Source organism: Centropristis striata, chromosome 21 (assembly GCF_030273125.1).
Source record: "Centropristis striata isolate RG_2023a ecotype Rhode Island chromosome 21, C.striata_1.0, whole genome shotgun sequence".
NCBI lineage: Eukaryota > Metazoa > Chordata > Actinopteri > Perciformes > Serranidae > Centropristis > Centropristis striata.
In genome coordinates, this window is record NC_081537.1 from 28454778 (window position 1) to 28478023 (window position 23246).

General features: G+C 38.3%; 1 protein-coding gene across 1 annotated transcript in view; it reads right to left on the bottom strand.

The window, feature by feature from the left end:
- Positions 1-23246, bottom strand: part of LOC131959479 (ryanodine receptor 2-like) — a 241865-nt gene that overhangs the window by 5599 nt on the left and 213020 nt on the right. Inside the window, exons 97-114 of the mRNA XM_059324681.1 lie at positions 22866-23081; positions 22473-22745; positions 20749-20955; positions 20327-20641; positions 19838-19908; positions 18973-19123; positions 17885-17971; positions 15290-15559; positions 13849-13979; positions 13586-13628; positions 12779-12912; positions 11772-11832; positions 10862-11008; positions 9864-9998; positions 3140-3296; positions 1604-1668; positions 1357-1457; positions 323-374 (exon numbers count right to left, since the gene is read on the bottom strand). Of these exons, the coding sequence (XP_059180664.1) occupies positions 323-374; positions 1357-1457; positions 1604-1668; positions 3140-3296; positions 9864-9998; positions 10862-11008; positions 11772-11832; positions 12779-12912; positions 13586-13628; positions 13849-13979; positions 15290-15559; positions 17885-17971; positions 18973-19123; positions 19838-19908; positions 20327-20641; positions 20749-20955; positions 22473-22745; positions 22866-23081 (2616 nt within the window). The remainder of the gene's footprint in view (positions 1-322; positions 375-1356; positions 1458-1603; positions 1669-3139; positions 3297-9863; positions 9999-10861; positions 11009-11771; positions 11833-12778; positions 12913-13585; positions 13629-13848; positions 13980-15289; positions 15560-17884; positions 17972-18972; positions 19124-19837; positions 19909-20326; positions 20642-20748; positions 20956-22472; positions 22746-22865; positions 23082-23246) is intronic.

Genomic DNA, 23246 nt, shown 5'->3' on the forward strand with positions numbered 1-23246 from the left:
TGCCATTGTTGTTGTTATTCTTGCCGAGAGCATAGACTTATAAAGTGATGTAATGACGTGACTCTCTAGCCTCTGGAAAAGCAAACAGGTTCTGAGAAGGAAGTAAGAAGCTGTGAACCAGCAGCAGCCTAGCACTAGAACCAGGTTGGTGAAAAGGGGTATTAGAGGATCTGACAAGGACTTTGTTTGAAGCAAACTGAGGCTTTTACAATGTCAGCAGCAAGGATAATACACATTAGAGGAAAGTTTGAAGCTGTACTAACCATATTACAATGCCACAATAATGTCTGTATTTGGACCAAAGGAAAATGAGCTGGTTTACCTGGCCTGTGTGCTCTGTTTCATCTTTGTTGATGAGATACATCACAAAGAATCTGAAACACAGACACACAAACACATTAGAAAAACATACATACATTGACAATATTATCACACAAACACAAACACACACCAGCAGAGCCCGATGCTACATTCAATCCAATCCTTACTACTTCTACACACTTCTAACAGAGTTCAAAGCTTTGGAGCTGGAGTTCTTTTCCATAAATTGGGCAAAACAAAAATAATTACATTCTAAATGATAACCTGTAACTAAAGCAATTTTTTTTAACCTTAAATACTAGTTCTAAGAAAGGGATGACATACATTTTCTTGACTGCCTCTGAAAAATATTCACTCCGATGTACGTCCCTTGACACATTGGGCTCATCGGCCTGCTGGTAGGCTCACAGGTCCATATCAGGATTAATTTTATGGTTTGATATTGATAGCATATGAAACTAGGATATCTAAGGAATCCATTGGTACCAAGCATGTCAGGATATAATGTCGAGAAGTTGGTGACATAACGCTGAAAATGTATGGCAATTTTTTTTCAAAGTGGTACTCTGACATCATGATATATAAATGAAAATGGGCTCTATGGGCACCCACAAGTTTCTTTACAGACATGCCTGCTTTATAATGATATCGTGCAATTAAAGGCAATGCATACTGGGGTACCTAACAGGCTTTGAATTACAACAATAGATATCACTGGAAAGCTGAGACTCTTCTGGATTCAATGAGCTCAGTTTTATTGATGTGGGGAGTTATTCTCCATAGGAAACCCATGAGAGCATTTATTGAAACTGATTTATTAATTAAGTCATTTATATTCAGGAGTTATGACCAGAACAACTTGACACACAGTACTGAGATGATGTCCACCACTTTTACGTGGCATTTATTGCTGACCTGTTATCTCTCCCTAAACATTCACTGCCCACAACCACCAATTCTCTATTGTAACTACATTGGAGGTTCAAGTACACACATACATACATACAAACACACACAAACTCCCGATGTACTCACAGGTAGTTGGCTAGGTTGTGCTCCTGTAGTGTGTGCGTTTCAAAGCCATGTGGCACTGTGTCAAAGTAGTCATTACCTATTCCACAGATAAAACATTTGGTCTGGAAGACAAACATACAAGTGTTAAATGACTGTCATTACAAAACATTTACTTGTGACTCTATTGGTCCCGTCATTCATAATATTGTCCTGTATTAAGACACATTAAAAACATGCTTAAATAATGCATTAGTGTGTGTCTCTTCACCTCCATGTCTTCTTTCACTTGTTCCTGCTGGTCCCTCAGCTCTCCAAAAGCATCAATGATCAAGCCTAGAATGTTCACACCACACATGGTATAGAAGTTAATGAACTAGATCGCACCGCCTTTGTTTCATCCAATGGTCCTTTAATAGTCTTGGATCTATATTGTTACTGTCATCATATTACTATCATAATAGCCATCACAACTTTAATTTTGTTTTATGCGAAACAAAGGGGTTATTAAATGCAGCCAGTTACAAGTTGTAATCCAGGAGTGAAAGAGACATAAGAAAAAGGCAAAACATGTCAGAGCAGAAAAACATGTAATTTATATCAATGATGGCTGCATTACATTTCATTGTTTCAGGGCCATTACACTGATGATTCACCAAAACACAAACAGAACAGAGCCTAACATTATTAGCTTCACTTGTGTCTGCTGTTGCTTCTAGCTGCCATATGTTGCCCAGATTGTTATACCAAATTAAACCAGTATCAAACTCAGTCTCAGTGGTGAATTAGTGAAAGGAAGCCCTACACACAGGTCTGTATGTGACTGAGTGAGTGATCACACTGTTCTACATTCGTGGCGTGTGTCTGTTTTCAAACACGTTGTCATTGGCCTTTAGGGGCAGTGCTTTTACTTCACTAATTTTATCAAAGGTAAAGATATGTAGCTGTTTGTGGATGATACAGTGGGGTTTATATTTTTTCTTGTGTACATGCTACAGTAATAGTTACTGACATTAACGATTCTTGTAACACATTGCCACAAAATCACAAAATCGCCTTGTACCAAGATAATTTATTGTTGGAGGCCACAATGTAGTCTTTTTCTTCTAAAAATTGGTACAAAGTAAGGTAAACACATCACATTAATTTTTAATAAGTGTCACGTTAAGAGGCAGATATCATTCTAATTGTAATTGGTTATTACTGAAAACAGTCCCCATCCCTAAATAGTGCCAGCATACATTGCCCAAAATTATGGATTAAAAATGCAACCACAAACTACTATTTTATTTATGGCCAAGTGTCAAACAATCCACTCGTATGCAAAAAAAATTGTGTTACAGAATCTGTATTTGCTGCTCGACATTTATTCACTGGTATGAAGCGACCGCTGAAAATATGTTATTTTCTAACAATATTTAAAAGGAGCAACACTGACTCAACTCAAGTCTCAGAAGTGATGTAAGAACATTCCTCCTCGTAAAAGCCCATTCCATTTGTTCTTCCTAGCAACAAACATGATCGTGACTGCTCAGGCATGGCTGCAAGATACGAATCTGACCCAGGCTATGATGTAGGCAGTTCAGTATTAGTTTTGGCTCTAGACAAGCTTTGATAAATATACAATATTTATAATATAACAAAAAGGTTGTCTCTGTGGGTTTTCACCTTTCTTTACAGTCAGAGTGTTTGTGTGTGTGTTTCTTATGTTGTGGGGACATACATTTTTTGACACAGTCACCCTTCTGGTAATAAAATGTCCCCATAATGTCTGTGTAACTGTGTTTGTGTGTGTTGGATCTCTCACCCTGGATGATAGCCAGGAGGATAACGATGACAAAGAAGAAGAAGGTGATGTCAAAGATGATGCGATAGATCTCATATTCGTCCCCTGCTGGGTCCTCAATCTGGTCACCGATCCCCCCACCTGCTCTCACACCTACGTACATATGGAACATATAGCACTGGGAGAGAGGGAGAGAGAAACAGGGAGAGAGGGAGAGGGAGAACTGTAACCTCCTGGATATAAGAATCAAAATCAGAATCAGAAATACTACTTGATCCCTGGGGGGGGAAATTGCTTTTGTTACAGTTGCTGCTGTTAAAGAAATACATATAGTAATAGAAAGTATGTATATAAAATAAATATTAAAAAGCGCGTTGCACTTAATATACAAGAACAATATAAGATACAAATGCAACAAGTTTTAAGTAAATACATATGTGTACAAATAGAAGTAAAAATAGAAATATGGAAATAAAGAAAGACATTTGAAGTAAATATGGATATGTAGAAACTGAAATACGGAAATTAAGAAATAATTGTAAAGTAAATAGAGATATGTACAAATTTGTATATATGTAACAACAGTGTAAGTCACAAATTTAATTATTACACATGATTTCTATAGAAAAATTTTGAAAAGAGCAAAATGTTCAAATTAAGAATTGTAAATCAGAGTCAATGTAACACATTAAAGAGCTAATTGATAATTCTGAATTTAGTTTTTATAAAAGAAAAAAAAGGAAAATGGGATCTCTAGTAGAAGAACTCTTTATCTGTGCAGGTAGCCTTTTAACAATCCAGCTGTTACTTTGGAGGAGCTCAAAAATAATAAATCCCTTCTGAATATACCTGAACCAAAGTGATGGAGGGTTTTTACTGTGTCAAGTCCGAGTGAGTCATATGGTCAGTATCTAAGTTATTAAATATTAAAATGGGAAATGCTTCTGTTCTGTGTGCATTCGGGTTAGGGTTACAGCATTTGTTGCATGGCCATAATAATTTAATTTGTTGTTAGTTAGAAACAAAATACAAACATGGTAAAAAAAAAAAAGATAATGAATGTAATGAATGTAATGAATGTATGTATGTATATATATATATATATATATATATATATATATATATAGAGAGAGAGAGAGAGAGAGAGAGAGAGAGAGAGAGAGAGAGAGAGAGAGAGAAGAAGATGGTTAAACCTCAGTACAGAGAGGGAAGGATGAAGATTGGAACAAGTAAGCAGAAAAGAAGAGATCAGCTCAGATCCTCTCACCCTACTGTCAGTGTTATTGTAAGGGATTTATTCACATAAAGGGAGGAAAGGAAAGAGCAAAAACTTGCCCGGGGCAGTGGCCCTTCATCACACTAAGCCCCTGTCACTTTCCTGTAGACCAGTTAGAGCTGCCACCCGCGGCCCCTTAATAGGAAACAGAGGAGCTCTATGGAATGCTATGGGTGACTGACTATAGGGGATTAGAGTGTGTTTGTCCTGAAATTTCCGGGTGACAGAAGGCCCCCTCCCACCTTCAGAAAACTAACATCATAGAGCCCTTATATAGTATTTCTTTCAGATGGCTTGGTAGCAGGGAACAGTACAGTACAGCAGAAATTCATCCTGTCTTTACCTGCTTCTTCTCCATCGAGATGTTCAGAGATATTTGACTTATAGGAAATTTACACTTCCTACCTGATTATTCCTAAATATACACTATACATTTAAAAATGTTTGAAAATTAAAATAAATCTGCTATCACTGGTCTGTAGCATGAAGTGAGACTAGAGGGTGAGCAGCTGAACTCTAGTATTACTTTCCAGTACAACAAAAGTCACTTCATTTTTATAGCACATTTAAATACAACAAGATTTGACCCAAAGTGTTTTCCAGTTGAGGTAGATGAGTTAGGTTCTCCTGGTGTGTTTCCTGCTCCCTTGATTACACACCTGCCCTAATGTGCCACACCTGTGTCTCATTCTTTCCCCTCCTCTTCCAGTAAAGGCAGCACAGGAATGAGTTCTTAAACCAGGACGTAAGCTAGCATGTTAGCGCCATGGGGTCTATCCTCTCAAACTTAATGAGGATTTGGAATGTGTTGCTGTTTAGATGGCTGAAATAAGGTCTGTGGTTAACACAAGCTCAGGAGACTTTGCGTTTAGCTGTAAGACATAAAATATGTTAGTAAACCTCCTCCAAAATTTGAAGTTTTTACGTGTCTCTAAAAAGGCGGTTGCTAACAAGTGGCTAAATTAGACTACAGTGGTTGTCTGGGATATTAAACACCATCACACCAGACACGGACAGGAACTCTCTCAATAGTCGCCTCTCAGCTGCCTCTAGTCCTGTTTTTCAGTGCTCTTGCAAACTCTTGTAGATTGTAAATCATGTAAATAAACAGTTTATTTGGCTAGCTCGACAAAAACTGCTGGTTAACTTGTCGGAGACAGTCTTAAGCATGACGGTAGTGAAGTTCATTTTACTTTTGTCGGCTGCAGGTTAGCTTGTCAGAGACCGTCTGAAGGATAACAGCTGTGACGTTCAAGTCACGTGACAATGGTGTAGTTAGCTATAGCATAACGTTAGCTTTTTACTTCTGTCGGCTGCAATAATTCCCCAAAAATAATAAAAGTGGTGTTCATTTATGATTGTCCTGCCTAACAAAATGCGTAAGCATCAGAAATGTGTGTTTGCCACAGTGCTTATTTTCTGCAATGATCCATAATCCAATGCAAAAATCCCATAGGCCAATTCTCAATAGACCCCATGGAGATGCTACTTCCAGATCGACTTACAAAAATACATCATCTTGTTTGCTCTCTATTTAAAAGGTGGGACAAATTACATCTGTATTATTCTTATTGGTAGATGGAGATTTGTACTTCATAAATTTCCCTCAAAGCTCCAGCCCCTTTTTGACTTCAGCAAAGGTCTAATCAGTCAGAATAAGTGGGAACACCAGTGTGGGTGTTCAGGGCCTTTAAGGCTGCGGTCAGACTGCAGGCTAATCTGATTCAAATCAGATTCCTGCCCAAATCCGATTTTTAGGGCTGACTGTCCACAGTGTTTTTAGCAAGTGTCCAAATCGGATATGGCTCTGTTCAGACTGGGCCACATTATTAACTGATCTGACAGGTTGCTATAGTAACGGCGTCAGAGAGTCATATAATTGCGACAGCGACAACAACAACAACAACAAACATGATGGAGGTAGGTCACCTCAGTACATTGGCCTTATCACTGTCCAGTAGAGGTGCAGAACATCTCAGACGCACCAGGGGAGAAACCGGGCGGATGGACCCCCCCGTCAGGCCCGTATGAGTCGGGCGCGGCTGCCGGTGGACACCTCGTCTCCACGCTGCCGGCGCTACACGTGCCGCGGAGAGTGACGTCACGGACACAGTCAAAACCGATCTGAGTGTTTGGAGCGGTTCAGACTGAGACGCATCTGTCCAAATGCGATCTGAAACTACCTCCTGAAGGTGGTTTCGATCCGGTTTGCAAAAATCGGATTTCATGTGATGTGTGACTGTTCAGACTTCAAAAGAGCCATCCAGTTCCAATCTGGATGGGCTAAAAATCGGATTTTGGCTGGCAGTCTGAACGCGTTCTAAGTCATGTCGTTCCTTTTGTTCTGTGCCAGTTCGCCTTGTACCCTTGTGTCTTTTTTTTCCAGCATTCCTTACGTGAGTGTTTCGGGTATTTATTTGACCTGTTTTTGGTTTTTGGATCCTGCCTACCAATTTAGATACCTTTGCCTGATTGCTCACACGTGTACTAAATCCTGCTATAAGTAAAGAACAATGTCTACCATGAACTGTGTTTTTGAGTCCTCACCCATGTTGTCCAGTACAACAGAAACATACAACCAAGTAATAAAATAGGAAGTTAAGTAAATAGTTGAGTAAAACCAACAAGTCAACGCACTAAGAGGACATTGCACTGTTACAATGTTTACTTGACAAATCCATGGATGCAGTCTGAACTTAAAGCAAGTGAACAAAAATATGTCAGCATTTTTTGTTAATTATCAATAGTAGAGCAGGACTTAATTTGGGACAGGAGGTTCGTTCCAACAAAAGATTTGACACTTTGTCGCTGTCTCTGGTTTTAGGGCAGATTATGGAGTTCATATTGTGGTGCTTATCCATTTAAGGCCTTAAAAACTAATTCTGTATTTCAATGGCAGCCAATAAAGGTCAGTCAGGAGAGGAGTGATGTGTTTTCTTTTCTTTGTTTCTGTTAAAAGTCTGGCAGAGGATCACTGTGGACCACATTCTACTAAGGCTGAGTCTTTGTCGCAGTAGACCCAGATTTGAATCCGACCCGAGGTCCTTTTGCTACATGTCTTCCCCTCTGTCTCCCCCTTCCACTCACTCACTGTCACTATCAAATAAAGCATGAAAATGCCACAAAAAGTCTAGCAGCTCAGTTAGAACCATTTGGAGCCGAGGAATTGTCAAATGGATCAACCCCACAGACAGGGAAGTACAATAATGGTAAGGTGATAGAAAAGGTGGATAACTGTTTCCAGGTCTTGACAAGATAAAAAGGGCTCCTTGTGAAATCCAGAGCTGAATTTAAAACCCTGCTCCTCACTTACAAAGCCCTTAAAGAGCTTATAGTGCCCTTAACCCCACTAGAACACTGCACTCCTGGAATGGAGGGTTATTCTTGGTTCCTAAAGTCTCCAAAAGTAGATTGGGAGGCAGAGTCTTCAGTTATAAAGTGCCTCTCCTGTGCAACCATCATCCAGCTTCAGTCTGGGAGGCACACACCCTCTCCACATTCAAGTACGTTCAAAACTTTCCTATTTGATAAAGCCTATAGTTAGCACTAGCTGAGGTTTGCCTTGGACCAGCCCTAGTTATGCTGCTATAGAACACTATGTTACTCGAAGATGGAGCCAAGGGGAAGCATGTATAATGACAAAAAAATGACCCTTGGGGTTATACCACATTTAATGGGGGAAGGAGATGAGGAGCAGTTTCCTATTGTGGCTGACAAGATTCAGGATAAATCACACTGGTAGCGTTCCTGCTCAGCCATCATAAAACTGGTTCCCTGTTTCCATTTTCAATTCCAGATCCTATTATCCAGGATCATCACTGTTATTGCACCAAAGGAGCCTTAAATTGAGCTTGCATCCTGATAAACACCTCAGGTTAGTAGCATAAAATTAATCTCCCCTATCCCATTCCTATTTTTTCCCCTAAAAAGCTAACAAATGCCTGGAAAAGAAACTGACAAAAAAAAGAACATGTAATCTTCGGTAGCTCAGCTGAACCGCATACAGAGCCTGAGGGTGAACACTGTCAGACTAAAAGCTCTGACCCATGACATTGTGTCCATAAATGGAGCTGGACCCTCTTTACAGACGGACTCCTCATGATACTTGCTACTTTCAATGAGACAGGCTCTAGCAGCCAGAACAGCAGTGAGCCAATGCCCAGAGCATCAGACTGAACAGTAGTGAAAAGACAGCAAGGCAAACCTCCACCTTAACATTTAACAACACTCAACTGTGCAGATGACCAAAAAAAGATATTTTAACAGATGTTCCCATTTGTTCTTTGGTAAGGTCAAAACTGAAGAGTGCCCTCGATCACATGTAAACAGATATGCACAACTTGCAACAATCCGACTCACATTTTGTGCTGTGAAATAGTAATAATGATGATGACAAACCACCTTACTTTAACACAGAAGAAGCACTTTCTCATTATTTCGGCCTATTCACTGAATTAAGATGATGAGACGTAGCCTAAATGACAACAAAAGGGGAGCTGCAGGGAGAGCAGACAAGTCTGCGTTATAATCTTTCAACATAAATCAAACTTTTAATTTTGGAGATTGGGGCTTTTTGGTTTGTGGTTTGCACATGGCACTCAAGTCTGTTGTTCAGACATTCACTTTAAAGGGATAATTTGGATTTTTTTTTTTTTTTAAGTAGGGTTGTCATACATATACCTGCAACAGATGATGGTCTGCATGTTCCCAGTTTGGAGAACCAGACACGCTCCAGTTAGACAACAAATGAATGTATTGCTGCAGACTGGGCCTGCAACAGAATGTATTTTAACCACCTAAACAAAGGCCCACCCTAAAAATGTTAGACCTGTTCATGTGTACACTATATCGAGAATAAGTCCACTGATTTTTGTTGCTATGCACACAGTTTTATTTGTCGCTACTTTTTCTTAGTTGTAGAACACAACCGTATTCTTACGCATTAACGCTACTGGATCTGAGACAGCACACAAAGCATATATGTGCGCTTATGCATAGGAACATGGAAGTTACACGGTTGAGAAAAAGTAGTGCCAAATGAAACGTCTGTGGATAGCAACAAAAACCGGTGGACATATCTTTAATATAGTGTACACATAAACAATGCAGTCTGTTTCCTGCCTGGATTGTGTCTGTATCTCCAAACTGAGAATGCACAGACCATCATCTACTGCAGTAATACACTGACTGTGGGTAAGTACCTCATACAACCTCTCTTAAAACAATCCAAACTATCCTTCTAAGATCAAATGCGATTCATCAACATTCAAAACAGACTTAGCTGTTGCAGGATTTCATTTTTTTCCCCTCTAATTGCTGTGTATGAGAACAAAAACAAGAAAAAAGTAAGAAAACCTTCATGCACAAGGCCCAATGTACTCAAGTCAACTGTATTTGTCATTCTAGTAAAGTACAACATGTGTCTGAGTGCATTACAGCACCCAAAAGCTGTACACTTTTCTTACTCACTGTCAACATGTCATCGCACTTCATGTCTGGCAGTTCTCCATCTTCACTCTTGTTGTAGAACTTCCTGAAGAAGTTGAAGGCCACTACTGTGTAGAGGTAAACCACCACTGCTAACAGGCCGACGGTCAACACAAGCTGAAGACAACAGAAAATACACGCTGCTGTGAAGTACAACAGTCTGGATACAGAGAACGCAACCTTAGTGGAAATACTTGAAATCAACGTGAAGTGGACAAATGTGCAAATGCCAAAATATGTGTGCATATTGTTGTATTTATGTTGTTTTTATGTATGACTATATTGCCCTACAAAGCCTAACTGCAGTAACTACATTTTTGGTCAAAATTGAGTTACAACTAATAATAAACTCCTTTAAGTCTGTTTTATCTTGTGACAAAGTTTTAGATTTCAATTTTGCTTTTTTTCAGAGAAATAATAATGTAAAAGTTGCAGTAACTACAAAATCAAACACAAAACGTTGACTGTAATACAGTGTAGCCTTGTATTTCCTTATTGTGTTGAATAATGAAGACAAGAATAATAGACATTATAAGTTTATTTTGATAGGGAAATTATTATCTGGATAGTGATTAAGTAAAAAGGTGAGATAAAATTATATTAAGATTAAAATATAACATTACCTTGTAATATTAAGTCTAAAATACACAAATATTTGAATAGAGTTAAGCACTTTAAAACAACATTGTAGTTGTTGCACTCTGTTTGTGCATTACTAATACATCCTTTTACAGCAAAACCAGAGTGCAGTTACAACATTTTTGGGGTCAAAGGTCAAATAAGTCATCATGATTTTTGAGCATCAAGTACAGTACATGTAGAAACAAGTGTCATATCACTTACCTACCTATAACCCATTTGGCTGGCCAGTTAAACTTTAAAAAACTTTAAAGTAGTTTTTCTCAGTTTTACCATTTGCCTAGTTACTGCAGTTAGACTTTGTAGGGTAGTATACTGTAGTTGAGTATGTAATTGTTTACCTGTTTGCCGTTGTGTGTGACTGAGGACAGGATGGTACGGAGAGTCTTGAAGCCCATAGCAATGTCGAGCAGATGGGCAGCAAAGAAGAAGTTGTTGTAGTGACCAAGGATGGACATGGTCATATACCAGGCCAGGTACAGGAAGGACTGCAGGGAGCGGAGGAGAGAGAGAGAGAGAGAGAGAGAGAGAGAGAGAGAGAGAGAGAGAGAGAGAGAGAGAGAGAGAGAGAGAGAGAGAGAGAGAGAGAGAGAGAAGAAGATGGTTAAACCTCAGTACAGAGGTTACATGGACCACCGTGGTCACAATTGTTCAATTTGTGGCTTTTCATTAATGAAAAAAAAACTGTGAGAAAGCATCAAGTAAGTCCTGATAAGATAATATATAAAATATTACTTTTCCCTTAAAGTTGTTCTCTGTGCAAGTTTGAAATTATGATTGTTTTAAGATAAAATAAGACTTTTCAAGAATTTGGGGTTTTAATTTCACTTTTTTTCCACACAATCAGCTGATCATGCATAAGTAATAAATACATTATTTACTAAATATTACCATATCTGCTGGGTAACCATATCAAAAACAGCTGTAACTATTAATAAGTCAGAGAAAATTAATACAGTGTAATGTAGTGATAGGTTGGTTAATATGTATAACAAATATAATAGAAATGTCTGCAAAGATGGAAAATTCATTATCATCCATACACAATATTTTATTTATATTTTATTATTTATAAACAACTACAGTTTAATTAATAACGCTGTAAATACTGTGGACATCACAATAATATTGAAATTCTTAAATTTAAAAAAGAAAAAAATGGTTTTGGAAACCCTGTGAATGAGAAATTGAGCAGTAAATCCACATGATGGAGCCAGACACGCTGATGAACGAGTGCCTCTCCACACTTACATTGTCTGTGAATACGACCCCCAGCTTCCAGATCTGGTACTTGACATCAATGGAGTTCAGTCTGAGAACAGAGGGAGAAAAGGCTCAGTGAGGCCGGTCCTGTGTGGTACCATATGGCCCTGAGTTGAGCTTCTGAAGAAGACTTTCCTTTCAGGGCGAATATAAATCCTCCAGTTAAACCTGATACTAACAAAGACTATTGTCATTGTATCTCAGATTAGAGCTGGAGCTTCTGCCTCTTCATACTGTAACAGATTGGTCACTGCTTTGGAACAAGAAAATCAACTTTGTACTGTGTTGTTAACTTGTGTTACCTACACAAGTGAGTTACTGGACATGATGTCATCTGAAATGGTTGTTTGAAAAAAAAAAACGTATTTAGTGAATGCATGGGAGTTCCTGTTTTCAACCTTATATTAGTAAGGGGTGGATAACAACTATTGCTGTTTCTTTCCTGGACTGGAGGCTGTTTGCCTTTGTGCTGTAATTATTTAATATTTCTTGTCAATTAGAATTCAGATAATTCATGCATTATTTCATTTTAAAGGAGTATTCATTGCTCTGTATGGGTATTTGCTAACATATAGCTAACATTAGCTTGCTAACAGAGGAATAACGTTGTGGGAAAGACAAAAAGTGAGTAAAAAAAACCCTAAAAATGTTTAGAACTGCAAGTGCACCTTCTTCTGTCACAATTCCAACCCTCCTCCTTAATCCGGCCTTGGGACCGGCAAAAGTGACCCAAAAGAGACACTGACTGTAAACCAGCCAGCGGTGACTTCGTGCATGCGCAATTTTCAGACTGGACGCTAAGGGGTTAACATCCCCTGCTCTGAGTGCAGCTGGGAGAGACTGCTGCGGGAGGACTGGGCCACTTGTGAGCAGTGACAGCTTCATGTGTATAGAAAATAAATAAATATTTAAATAGATTCAATCTGGGTATTACTTGGGTTATTTGTTTATTGGCTAATTAATTAAAATCTCTTAGTAACAAACAAAATACTCACACAGCAGCCAGTGAGCTGTCTCTCCTGGGCTTTCTCTTTTTGTGAGAGTCGCTGAAGTCCAGAGCAGCCTTGTCCATTCCCAGCAGCTCACTGATGCGGTCATGGCCGTAGAACTCCCCGTATTTATCCATCACCTGAAGAAGAGCAGGACCTCTTGAAGAAACACTTTCCAGTTCAACCACATCTCAAATAGATTAGAATAATAATAATTTATTTTTTTTAATTTCCCTTACTTCCACTGTTTGATTTCAGTAGTTTGTAACCTGCACAAGCCAAATCAGCCTCTAGTCATTAATCATCAGCCATTACTCAAATTTCTAAAGAGGAGAGAATAGACATGGAATAGCAACTGTGAAGAGACACAGGTGCTGCTTACTGCCTCTTTGTTATGTGGCAGAAATTACCATATAATGCAACATAGTTAGTTAAAGTATGTCTGTTGGAGGGAAAGCCAGGAGACATAGACTTACTATTATGCATATGTATCATATGTAATTGTTTTGTGATCTTCTATGTTACTGATAAGAGAAGAATGTTATTAAAATGTCTTTAGAACCAGGAACTTCTCTGTCACGCTCCCTTTTTTCATTCCTGAAATTATTTCTGTCACTCTTTACATCAACGATCAGTGGCAAAGCTATGAATGTCTTCCAGGACAGACTGTCTGGAAGTCTTTTTTGAAATGATGCCCCCTCCATGTCATCTCTCCTCTCTTTATGACGACCACCCTTAACTCCACCGTTTGGATCACGTATACTGCATGATTTTCAACCAAGTTGGACAACACTACAAAAAATGGACACCTACCTTCCTCTTCACAAACTTATCCCAGTAGTTGTTGGGGAAAGATCTGAAAATCAAAGGACAAAAGTCTCATGAGTTGCAAAAAGTTAACTATAAAGACTTGCAACAAAAAAGGCAATATAAAACCACATCTCATGTTCTTCACAAAAGTTTTTCACAAAAATCCTGATGTTTGCCAGCTGTTTTCTCTTGCATGTTGTCCTATGCCATATACTGTAACTCAAACCACAAGCTCATGTCCAAACACTGTCACAGTGTCTACTCACTGTGTGTTGATAACCAGTCTGTCCCACTGTCCCTTGATGTCATCCTCAGACGGTTGTTCTGTGATATAAAGGCCATCAAATTCAAGCTTCCTGGCCACCTCCTTTTCACGCTTAAATATCACCAATGGCACCTACACACAACACAAACACACACCAATACAGTATGAAGTAATGAGAGTTATTTGATTTCATAATTGTTAGAATAAATGATAATAATAATAAATAATAAATGATGGACTGTAAGAACAAAAATATTTTGCTGATCTCAAATCAATTTTGATACCTCAGTCCGTTTTGTTTTTACAAGTCAGTTGATTTAAAAGAAAAAAATCTAAATAGGTTATTTTTAAAAATGTGCAATAACTCATGAACACATGAATTGTGTTTTCTTGGTTTGTACAATCTCGGCTCATGATTTAGTCAATGCACAAAATTTGGTAATGGTTAATGATTAAAGTGGGCATGGCTTATTACAACAATATTTTAGAAGTTTTACATTCCAAACGGTAATAAATTTAAATAAATCCACTGTACAATCTACAAAGCTGAGTTGTTGTTTTTTTCAGCACATGCAGTGAATTGTGACTGCAACCTATGGTCAAATCAAGTCTATCACTCAAGTTTTCATTCAAATGCTACACTGAATGTCCACAGTGACATATTTATTCATTTTTATACAAAGTATTTGACAATACACATATGAACAGCAGAAGGATTGAATGATAATTGCCTATATTTTGGACAAAAATATATGAGTTATGTAATGTCATTGTCTCAATTTGTGAGAAGGTGTGTGAGAATCATGGATCCCTGGTTTTTATGTCTTTTACATTTTGTTTTTATTTGCAATCACATTTCAGTAGCACATTACAGCAGTCATCACCATTATAATAGGCATTGTGATCCATATTTTCAGATTTTTATCTAGTTATAAACAGAAATGAACAGAACTTGGGGGTGTCTCATTTATAGCAAGTAGTAAAACATGTTAAAAAAAAAATTAAGTTCCATAATATTAAACAAAAGAAGGGTGTTTCGGGGCAATGTACAATCTCCACTTGTCCCAGGTTTCTTCAAATATGGCTTTCTGAAGCCTCAGAGAGAAAGTGGTTCTTTCTATTACAAAAAATTCGTAGATGATGTCATACCACGCGTCTATAGACGTTGTCTGGCTTAAGCCATTTCCTTGTTATAGCTTTTTTAGCAGCTGCACTCAGTATGTCAAAAATGTATTTTGTGTTTTCATTTGTTGTGCAGAAGCCCCCCAGAAATTAATCACAATTAACAGCAATGTTTGTCCCAAATATTGTCACCAATTCTATGTAGATCATACGCCAGAGGATCCCTGTTTTTCAAGTGCTCATTGAGTTCAGCAGTCACCATTTATTGCCTCTTGCCACTATATTTGAATGTTCTGCTGTATCAACTTTAAGTACCCTACCTTTAGACAGTAGTATCCAATGATGCAGAAGAAGGAGATGACAGTGTGCAGGACAGCCAGGATCCGTAACATGGGCTCCATGTATCCACTGCTCTCCTCCAGGACAAAACGGACTGTGACAGGCTTCGGGGGCTCCCCAGCCTCCTCCATCACCTCCTCCTTTGTCTCCATCGCTTCTCCTCCCAGTGGATCCCACTGAACGCTACTGTCTGGCTGGCTGCTGGTGTACACCACTTGCCTTTCCTCAACCATAGAAGAGGATGTAGAAACCTGGTAGGGACGTTTTATTAGTGGTTTAAATGTAATATTAAGCTGGGCTAATAAAACAGAATAAAACAGCAATACAGTAAACATTCTGTGATGTAAGCAATAACAAAATAATGGGCAAGATATAAAACACAATCAACCCTATATTTCAGCAATATAATAAAATATACTACCTTTGTAAAGCTCAGAATGTTCAAGGTTTTCATAGATTGTCAGAGAGATTTACTCAGTATGTGAAGTAATGTAAAATAATGGAACACAATTGCCCTGCTTTTGCTTTTAAAAAGCTGTAAAATGAAAATAAAGAGCTGGTATTGACACTGAGAGGGGCGATAGACTTGGGTGATAGAAAAGTTCTCTGTGGGTCCATTACTATGAGCAACAAATTCAACATAAAATGTAGTCATTTGACTCACAATTAATATGAAAATTGCTTTAAACCTTTGAACCCCAATAGATTTTAATATCAATGTCTTCTTGTCCCTCTTATCAATTTGAATTCTTGGCATTAGGGCCCTTTTAGAATCTACCTCAATACCTGATAACATTGAGTTAATATTACTGTTTACCTGGCAAGCACTGAAATAGTGTAAACAAGAGTGATATTTCACTTTCCTTCCACTTTCCACTTTACTGTCTTCATTCTGAATCAGCACAATAACAGCTCATAGCAGTGTCTTACTGCAGTGTTTGTTGGTCTGACTTAGGGCTGGGCAATAATTAAATACACGGACATAATATTGTGATAAAAACAAATCTTGAGATATCGTCATTCAATTACACTATATATCAGCTAAACTATATAAAAATGCTTGTTGTATATAATTTTCATTAATGTTGGTATCACAATGTTAAAAACCATTGGCCAAATTGCGTTACGACAAGTTTAAGTCATTTAGATTACACTTTACGTTTTGATCCTTGCAGGTGGCAAAGCTGGAGCGAACCATAGCGCTGCTGTTTTGCTAAAACTGAGTATGGAGCATACAGACATAAGCTTTACCATATAGTTATGTCATATATACAATATATTAATGGAATAACATGCTATATCGTGATATAGCATGCAGCGTTATTGACAAATGAACTTAAGGTAACACTTTATATTAGGGAACACATATTCAACATTAAGTAGTTGCTTATTAGCATGCAAATAAGTAACATATTGGCTTTAATCAGTCATTATTAAGTAGTTATTAATGCCTTATTCTGCATGGCCTTATTATACAACCAGTAAGCCATTAACTAAGAGTTTTCCCTCAGTAAACTCAGAATTATTGCTTATTAGTAGTAAGTAAGGGAGTTGTTGTATATGAGTTATGAACTTAATATGTTTTACTTTGTATGGACTTTATAAGTCTCTACATAACGGTGAACGAAACCATGGAAACAGCAAATAGCCACCTTCTCCAGACCTTTGAAGTGACTGGTGGCTCCTTTTGGATGAGGATTGGTGGATTGTAATGTCAATCATTACTTTACAAATCGGGTCACTTTGCGCCAATGTTAGTCTACCAGTGACCCACTTTGTAGAGTAATGATTCATTGAGTAATGGTTGTATAACAAGGCCATGCAGAATAAGGCATTAATAACTACTTCATAATGACTAATTAAAATATGTTACTTATTTGCATGCTAATAAAGTAATTCATGTTGAATATGTGTTCCCTAATATAAAGTGTTACCAAAATTACCTATATCAGGATAAAATATTTTGGCCATATCGCCCAGCCCTAGCCTGACTATGCCATTACTTATCTCTTACCCTGACAACACAACCAGACTCCAGAAAAAAATCTTGGCATTGTGCTTTTCTGCAAACCACAGACCAGTTGATATGAAACGGTTTCGGCAGCCTTAAGCTTTAGCACCAGGCTGGTGACGTAGCACGACAACAATCCAAGGAAGGAGCAGGTTGGTTGGCATGCTTTCATCCAGAAGACCTAAAGTCAATTCTAACTTACTTTTCTTAAGTTTCAAGTTAAACTAACTTCCATAGGTAATAATGCCATATTCTATTATTTTTTTCTTCAAATCTTTATTGAAACATTGTTGAAAAGTTATGCACTGAAGTAAATCCAGATCTTTTCATTCAGGTCAAACATTTAGTTTTGGTTCCTGAACATAACCAAGTAGTTTGAATTCACAACATTAAGCATGTGTTCCACGCTGCAACTCAGTACATTGTTGTTGTTTGCAGCAGTTCATCAATGTAAAGATTTCACAGATCTGTGGTTAAAAAACATAGTGTTTTATGATAATGGTCTGCAGAAACATACAATGGCAACATTAATTTTCATTGCTGGGTTGGATTGCTCTACCATTACCTTATAGAAGAGGAGGATGAAATTGATTGCAAAGGCCACAAACAGCGCCAGCATCCTCATGTTGTAGAAGTTCCTGGCAAAGTAGTTCTGCAGGGAAGACGGAATGAAAACGTTAATAATGTGCTTCTGATGTGGGACTTCAGCTGCTTCAACTGCATGTGAGTATTACCTATCAACCATAAGTGTTAAAGAACAAAACCCAGTGTCAACTTCTGTGTACAAATGACTTCTAAAGTCATTATAAAAGGTGTCTGCAGCCTGAATTTTCAGAGTATGTGGGTATCATCTAAAGTTACAGCCTTTTTATTTCAATATTTCACTGTTTTGTGTTTCCCTGGAAAGCATGCTGGTAAAACAAAGAAGGAATTTGGTTCTAAAAATGCTGTAACTTTTAAAAGATCTGTGTAAATCAAACAGCTAATCCTCATATTAGTTTAGGCTAATCTTCAGAGAGATTTCTTTTACGTAGAATGAGGGCTGAAATTTGTTCCCACCAGATTGGAAGAAATCTCTTTCTGGCCTGCAGTGACGACAGCAGTCAAAAACTGTTTCAGTGTTCATATTTTGTATATACTATTATACACAATCTAGAGAGTGCAATTTCTGAAGAAGTGGTGGAGGGAATGCTGAATAGCTGAATAGCTGACACGAGGCTGCCATGCTGGCAGGAATGTGTCAGAAGAAGTTGAAAAAGGAATAGTGGAAAGTGTCAAAATAGTTAAATTTTTGTCCTGTTCCTCATTCATTTGAATAGAGAAAAACAATCTGGAATAAGTGGAATATTTCAGAAATTATGAATGAGAAAATACACCCATGAATGTCCTATTTGAGCTGAACATCTTGTTGTTTGAATGAAGTGTCTACGATGAAAAATGTAGACTTTTTAACTTGTAAAAGAGACTTTTTAACAAGTGATGCCTCAAGCATTCTCACCAATTATAGACAGACTTGAACATGAGCTTGAAATCCTTTAATATCAGAGCTCTCCTCCTCACTTTTAATGCCCACACTACATGTAACCTGTGAGTCTGATTAGTGTTGGACTGGTTATTACTGAGCTTAAACAAAAAGGAGAAAGTTCCCTGTACCAGTAGTTTCCTCTGGTAGGCTATGATCTTCTTCAAGAAGACAGACTCCTGTAGATCTGGCTCATCAGATTTTGAGGTATGATGCCTTCTCACTTTTGGCTTCATGTTTTCATTCTTCTGTTGTTTCTGTTGTTTCTCTACATGTCCACCCCTGAAATCACAAAACAATTCACTTTTTCCATGCACCCTTTTAAATTTGATCACATTCTATTCTGGAACAAACAAATGCTGTTTGTACCTGAGAAATAGGTACATGTACTGATAAGAGAATTTACAGAATTGTTTGTTTTCAGTTCAGAAGATTAGGATAACAGAGGGACATTGCATTTTAAGCATCCGTAAACATGAATTGTCTGTATTTTCTTTCCATTTTTTATCATTACCATGAATGGAATAAATTGAAATTGAAATTAAATAAAAACAAATTAAATAATAATTAAATGTAATTTGTTACCTATTCCATTAGATAACTCAAAATAAGTGGCGTATTTTAAATGCTTTTGGATTAATTTTGGAATACTTTAAACTTGTCCTGCTGAGATCATTTGTCTGCGTCTTTTGTTTCATGCTAAAACACATTCTGGACAGTGTATGGCTGTGAATCTGCTCTGCCATTGCCGTGTGGTAGGTGCACACACTAAAATTGCTGCACATTTGAAATTTTTTTCACCTAAGCTTACAGTGAAATTTAACTAGTAGTGGTGTCAGGTTGTAACTCTTCCTTAACTGTGGTTTAATGACAATTTACAGTTGTATACTGTATGAAAGTAAACACTGTGTGTCCATACATTATGTAGTGTTTTTGACTGTTATGATAGTTACAATGTCTTAGCAATCAAATTACATAACAAAAATGTGTACATACTCAGATGTTTTCTCAGGTTCCCGTTCTGTCTCTGTCGTTGCTTCCTTTTCATCTGAGGAATCGCTCTTCGACTGAAACAGAAAATATAATTAGACAAACAAACCAATTTGCAAACAAGTGTATTTAAGGAATACTAGCTGCATGGCTTACTAAACCTATTTTCTTAATGAGATTCTTCTTATAACTGATAGGATTCTTTACACTGGTTTGAAGTGGGCGGGACTTCAATGCACCAATCAGAATTTAGCAACATTTCAATCAGAATATGATGACAGTTGGAGTTGACGACTAAACCTCTTTTCATTTCTGAACTTAAATCCCTTTCTTTATATCAGAGGCTGTATCTGACAAAGCAGATATTGGAAACAGATTAAACTAGATGGTCTTAGGTCTTCTCGGGAAGTCGGACAAAATAACATGGTATGAGATTTTCATTTTCAAAGCCCTTGTCCTCTGACCATATGGAAAATAAAGAAAACTTTGACTTACTTGATGCCTCCGTCTGAGCTCAGGTGGAGGTGCTGTGGGTGGGGTTGGGGGGGTCTGGGAAGGAACCGGAGAATTGAGTAGTTCGGTCAGGCTGGCATTGGGGTTATGTGGGGTGATCTTGTACTGGCCCCCCTCTCGTCGTAAGTCGAGGCCAAAAATGTCAGACAGCAGCTCGGTCTCACTGGTGTTCACCGCCAGGTCAGCCAGGTCTTCTTTAGGGGAGCTGCGGTCAGAGGACCTCTTCTCTCTGTCCTCCCCTTCACCCCTCACCTCATCCTGGGTGGGGTCAGGCATGTTGGCCAGCAGCTCTGACACCTGGGTTGGGGGAAATGTATGTATTTAGGAACAGCTCTGACTGTATTTAGTTTCTTTTAATGACCTGAGAACATGCTGCTCCTGTCTTTTAGTATATGCATAGTAACCTTTATGGTCTTGGCCCCCTCCACCAGATTTCCTCCCATGAAGGTATTGTAGAAGATTCGGCAAAATCCTCTGGCCACACTAAATGCCACATGGAGGAGGCCCAACAACACTGACCAGTAGAATGAAACCAAAGTGGTCACTATGTCCTTCACTGTCATGTTCTTTATCTTCTTCATCTGCTTCTTCAAACTCTTCATAGACAGTACCTGAAAAGAGAGAAAAGGTACAAATAAAAGAACCCTTTAAGGAAGCAGTTCGAAACAGTCACGCTCTGCAACGCTAGAATCTTTGGAAGGAGCTAGTAAAACGCAACCGTATCGTTTGCAAGTTGTTTATTGACCATGACCTTGCGTAATTATAAGTAAACCCTAACCCTAAAGTTAGCATCACCCGTTAGACGTTAGTTTTGCCAGCTAACCAACTGATCAACAGATGGATGGATGTGAATGGATTGCTGAATGGAATGGATATCTGCCAACTCTGTGCATTTGTAGAGCCTTTTTCAAGTATCTGCGACCATGACACAAATCCTTGCATTTTAGGGTAAAGACTTCGGGTTAGGTTAAGTTTAGAATAAAGGTTAGGAATAGGCAAGTAGCGGTCAGGGACCTGATTAGCAAAATTATCCAGGAAATTAATTTCAGTCAATGTAATGTCCTCTAAAGTGATAGAAACACAATGTGCATGTGTCTATGACCTTATTTCCATTACAGTCAAAGCGAATTTTGGAGCGAAATTTTGAAATGTTGCATTAAAGAAAATGCAAAATAGGGATGTTTCCATCAACTGGTTAAGAGCAAAAAACAAAGCTGCATAAACGTACTTTGGTCAAAAGGTGGCAGTATAATGTGATGCTTTAGGCTAATCCATCAGTAAACAGAAGAGAAGAGAGAGAAAAAACAAGAAAAAACTGGACAACTTTGGCCACTCACAAAATTTCAGAAGTTTCATCCAATTTTGGTGTTTCCATGAAATTGTTGATGGAAACACTACCTTGCAAATCACCTGCTAAAAGGTCAATCAAGGATATGTCAATATTTAAACTGCCAGGGCCACAGCCTTTCCCATCTTCCACCCAGTCGATACTAAACTGAACAAAACATATGTCTCACAGTGGGGGGTCGAACCCCCGGGCTGGGTTTGATGGCCACATGATTTCCATCCTTAGCTAACCTGCCAGTTGGGAAAACAACCCTTCAAAAAATTGGAGAACTATTTGTAAATATTACAACCTCTTATTCCAATCTCTCCTGTCCACTCCTCTCTGCTCTGTGTAAACAGCTTGCAGTTCTGTCTGACTTTCAGTGAATATTTGTCATGTGACTGAGCAAAATAAATCTTGACTTAACAGTTACGCTGAGGAGCACAGAATTTAAGGTTTTTTAAACAGGATCTTGTTATTCCAAATGGTTTATTTTTGGCAATGTTTTAAATGAGACATGTAGAATTCAGTGATTTTGACAGAAATATCACAATTTCAAGCTTGGTTTTGGTTACTTTTTCTAATGGAAAAATTTGGTAACCTATGATCTGTTTAAGGACTGCCAGAAAGTTCAAATTTTGATGATAAAGTCTGTTTTAACGGTTTCTTTTTACAATAAACTGTATTTTTGGAGCAAGCATATTAAAAAAAACAAAAAAAAACATTTCAACTATTTGTTTAAAATACACACATAGAAACACTTTGATTTTTATCTGTATTAAGTGCTGTGTGTGGTCTCACCTTTATCAGCACCATGACGTTGTACTGCAGAGCTAACAGAGCCATGCGGACAGTGGTAACAGAAAAGAAACCCATCTCAGGGTTCTCCTCATCTGGCTTCTCCCGCTCACTCTCCTCTTTCATTGCTGAGCGCTCACCCGCGTCTGACATCTGAGCTGCCAGTTGCATTTCAAAGATGGTGTCCTCACAGAAATTCACAAACAGTTCCATCTTCTCCTTCTCCCCTCCTTCATTCACCACATCAAAGATGAACTGACGCTTGGATTCTTTGACCTGGGCAGAAGGTATATTAATACAAAAAGGGAGCTGGAAGGAAATTTGTGAATTCGTCGACTCTATTCAATACTGTAACCAAATCAAGTGATGTCATTCTCCATGCTGTACCATCTTTACCTGAGGCTTCTCCCACTGTGTTCGACTGGACTCGCTGATCTCGAAGTAGACCCTCTCAATGCGTTTGGCACTGCCCATGATCTCAATGCGCCCCAGGTAGGGTTGGAAGTAGTTGAGGACGCTGTCTGCCAGCTCCAGGAAGGTCTGCAGCCGGGTGTCATGAGGCATGTGCTCTGACAGGTTGGTCAGCAAAACTGCCACATTGAAGCCAATGTCCTATGAATGACAGTTTAGTTTAGATTGTCGTTTGTTCTTTTGTAGAAATTTTTCTTTTTCTGCATATTGCCCACTATATAACCAACCTCTGAAATCCTGTACAAAATGTGGCACTTGAGGATGGTGCCACAGTTACATCCAAAAGTAAAATGCTGTTATTTGGGT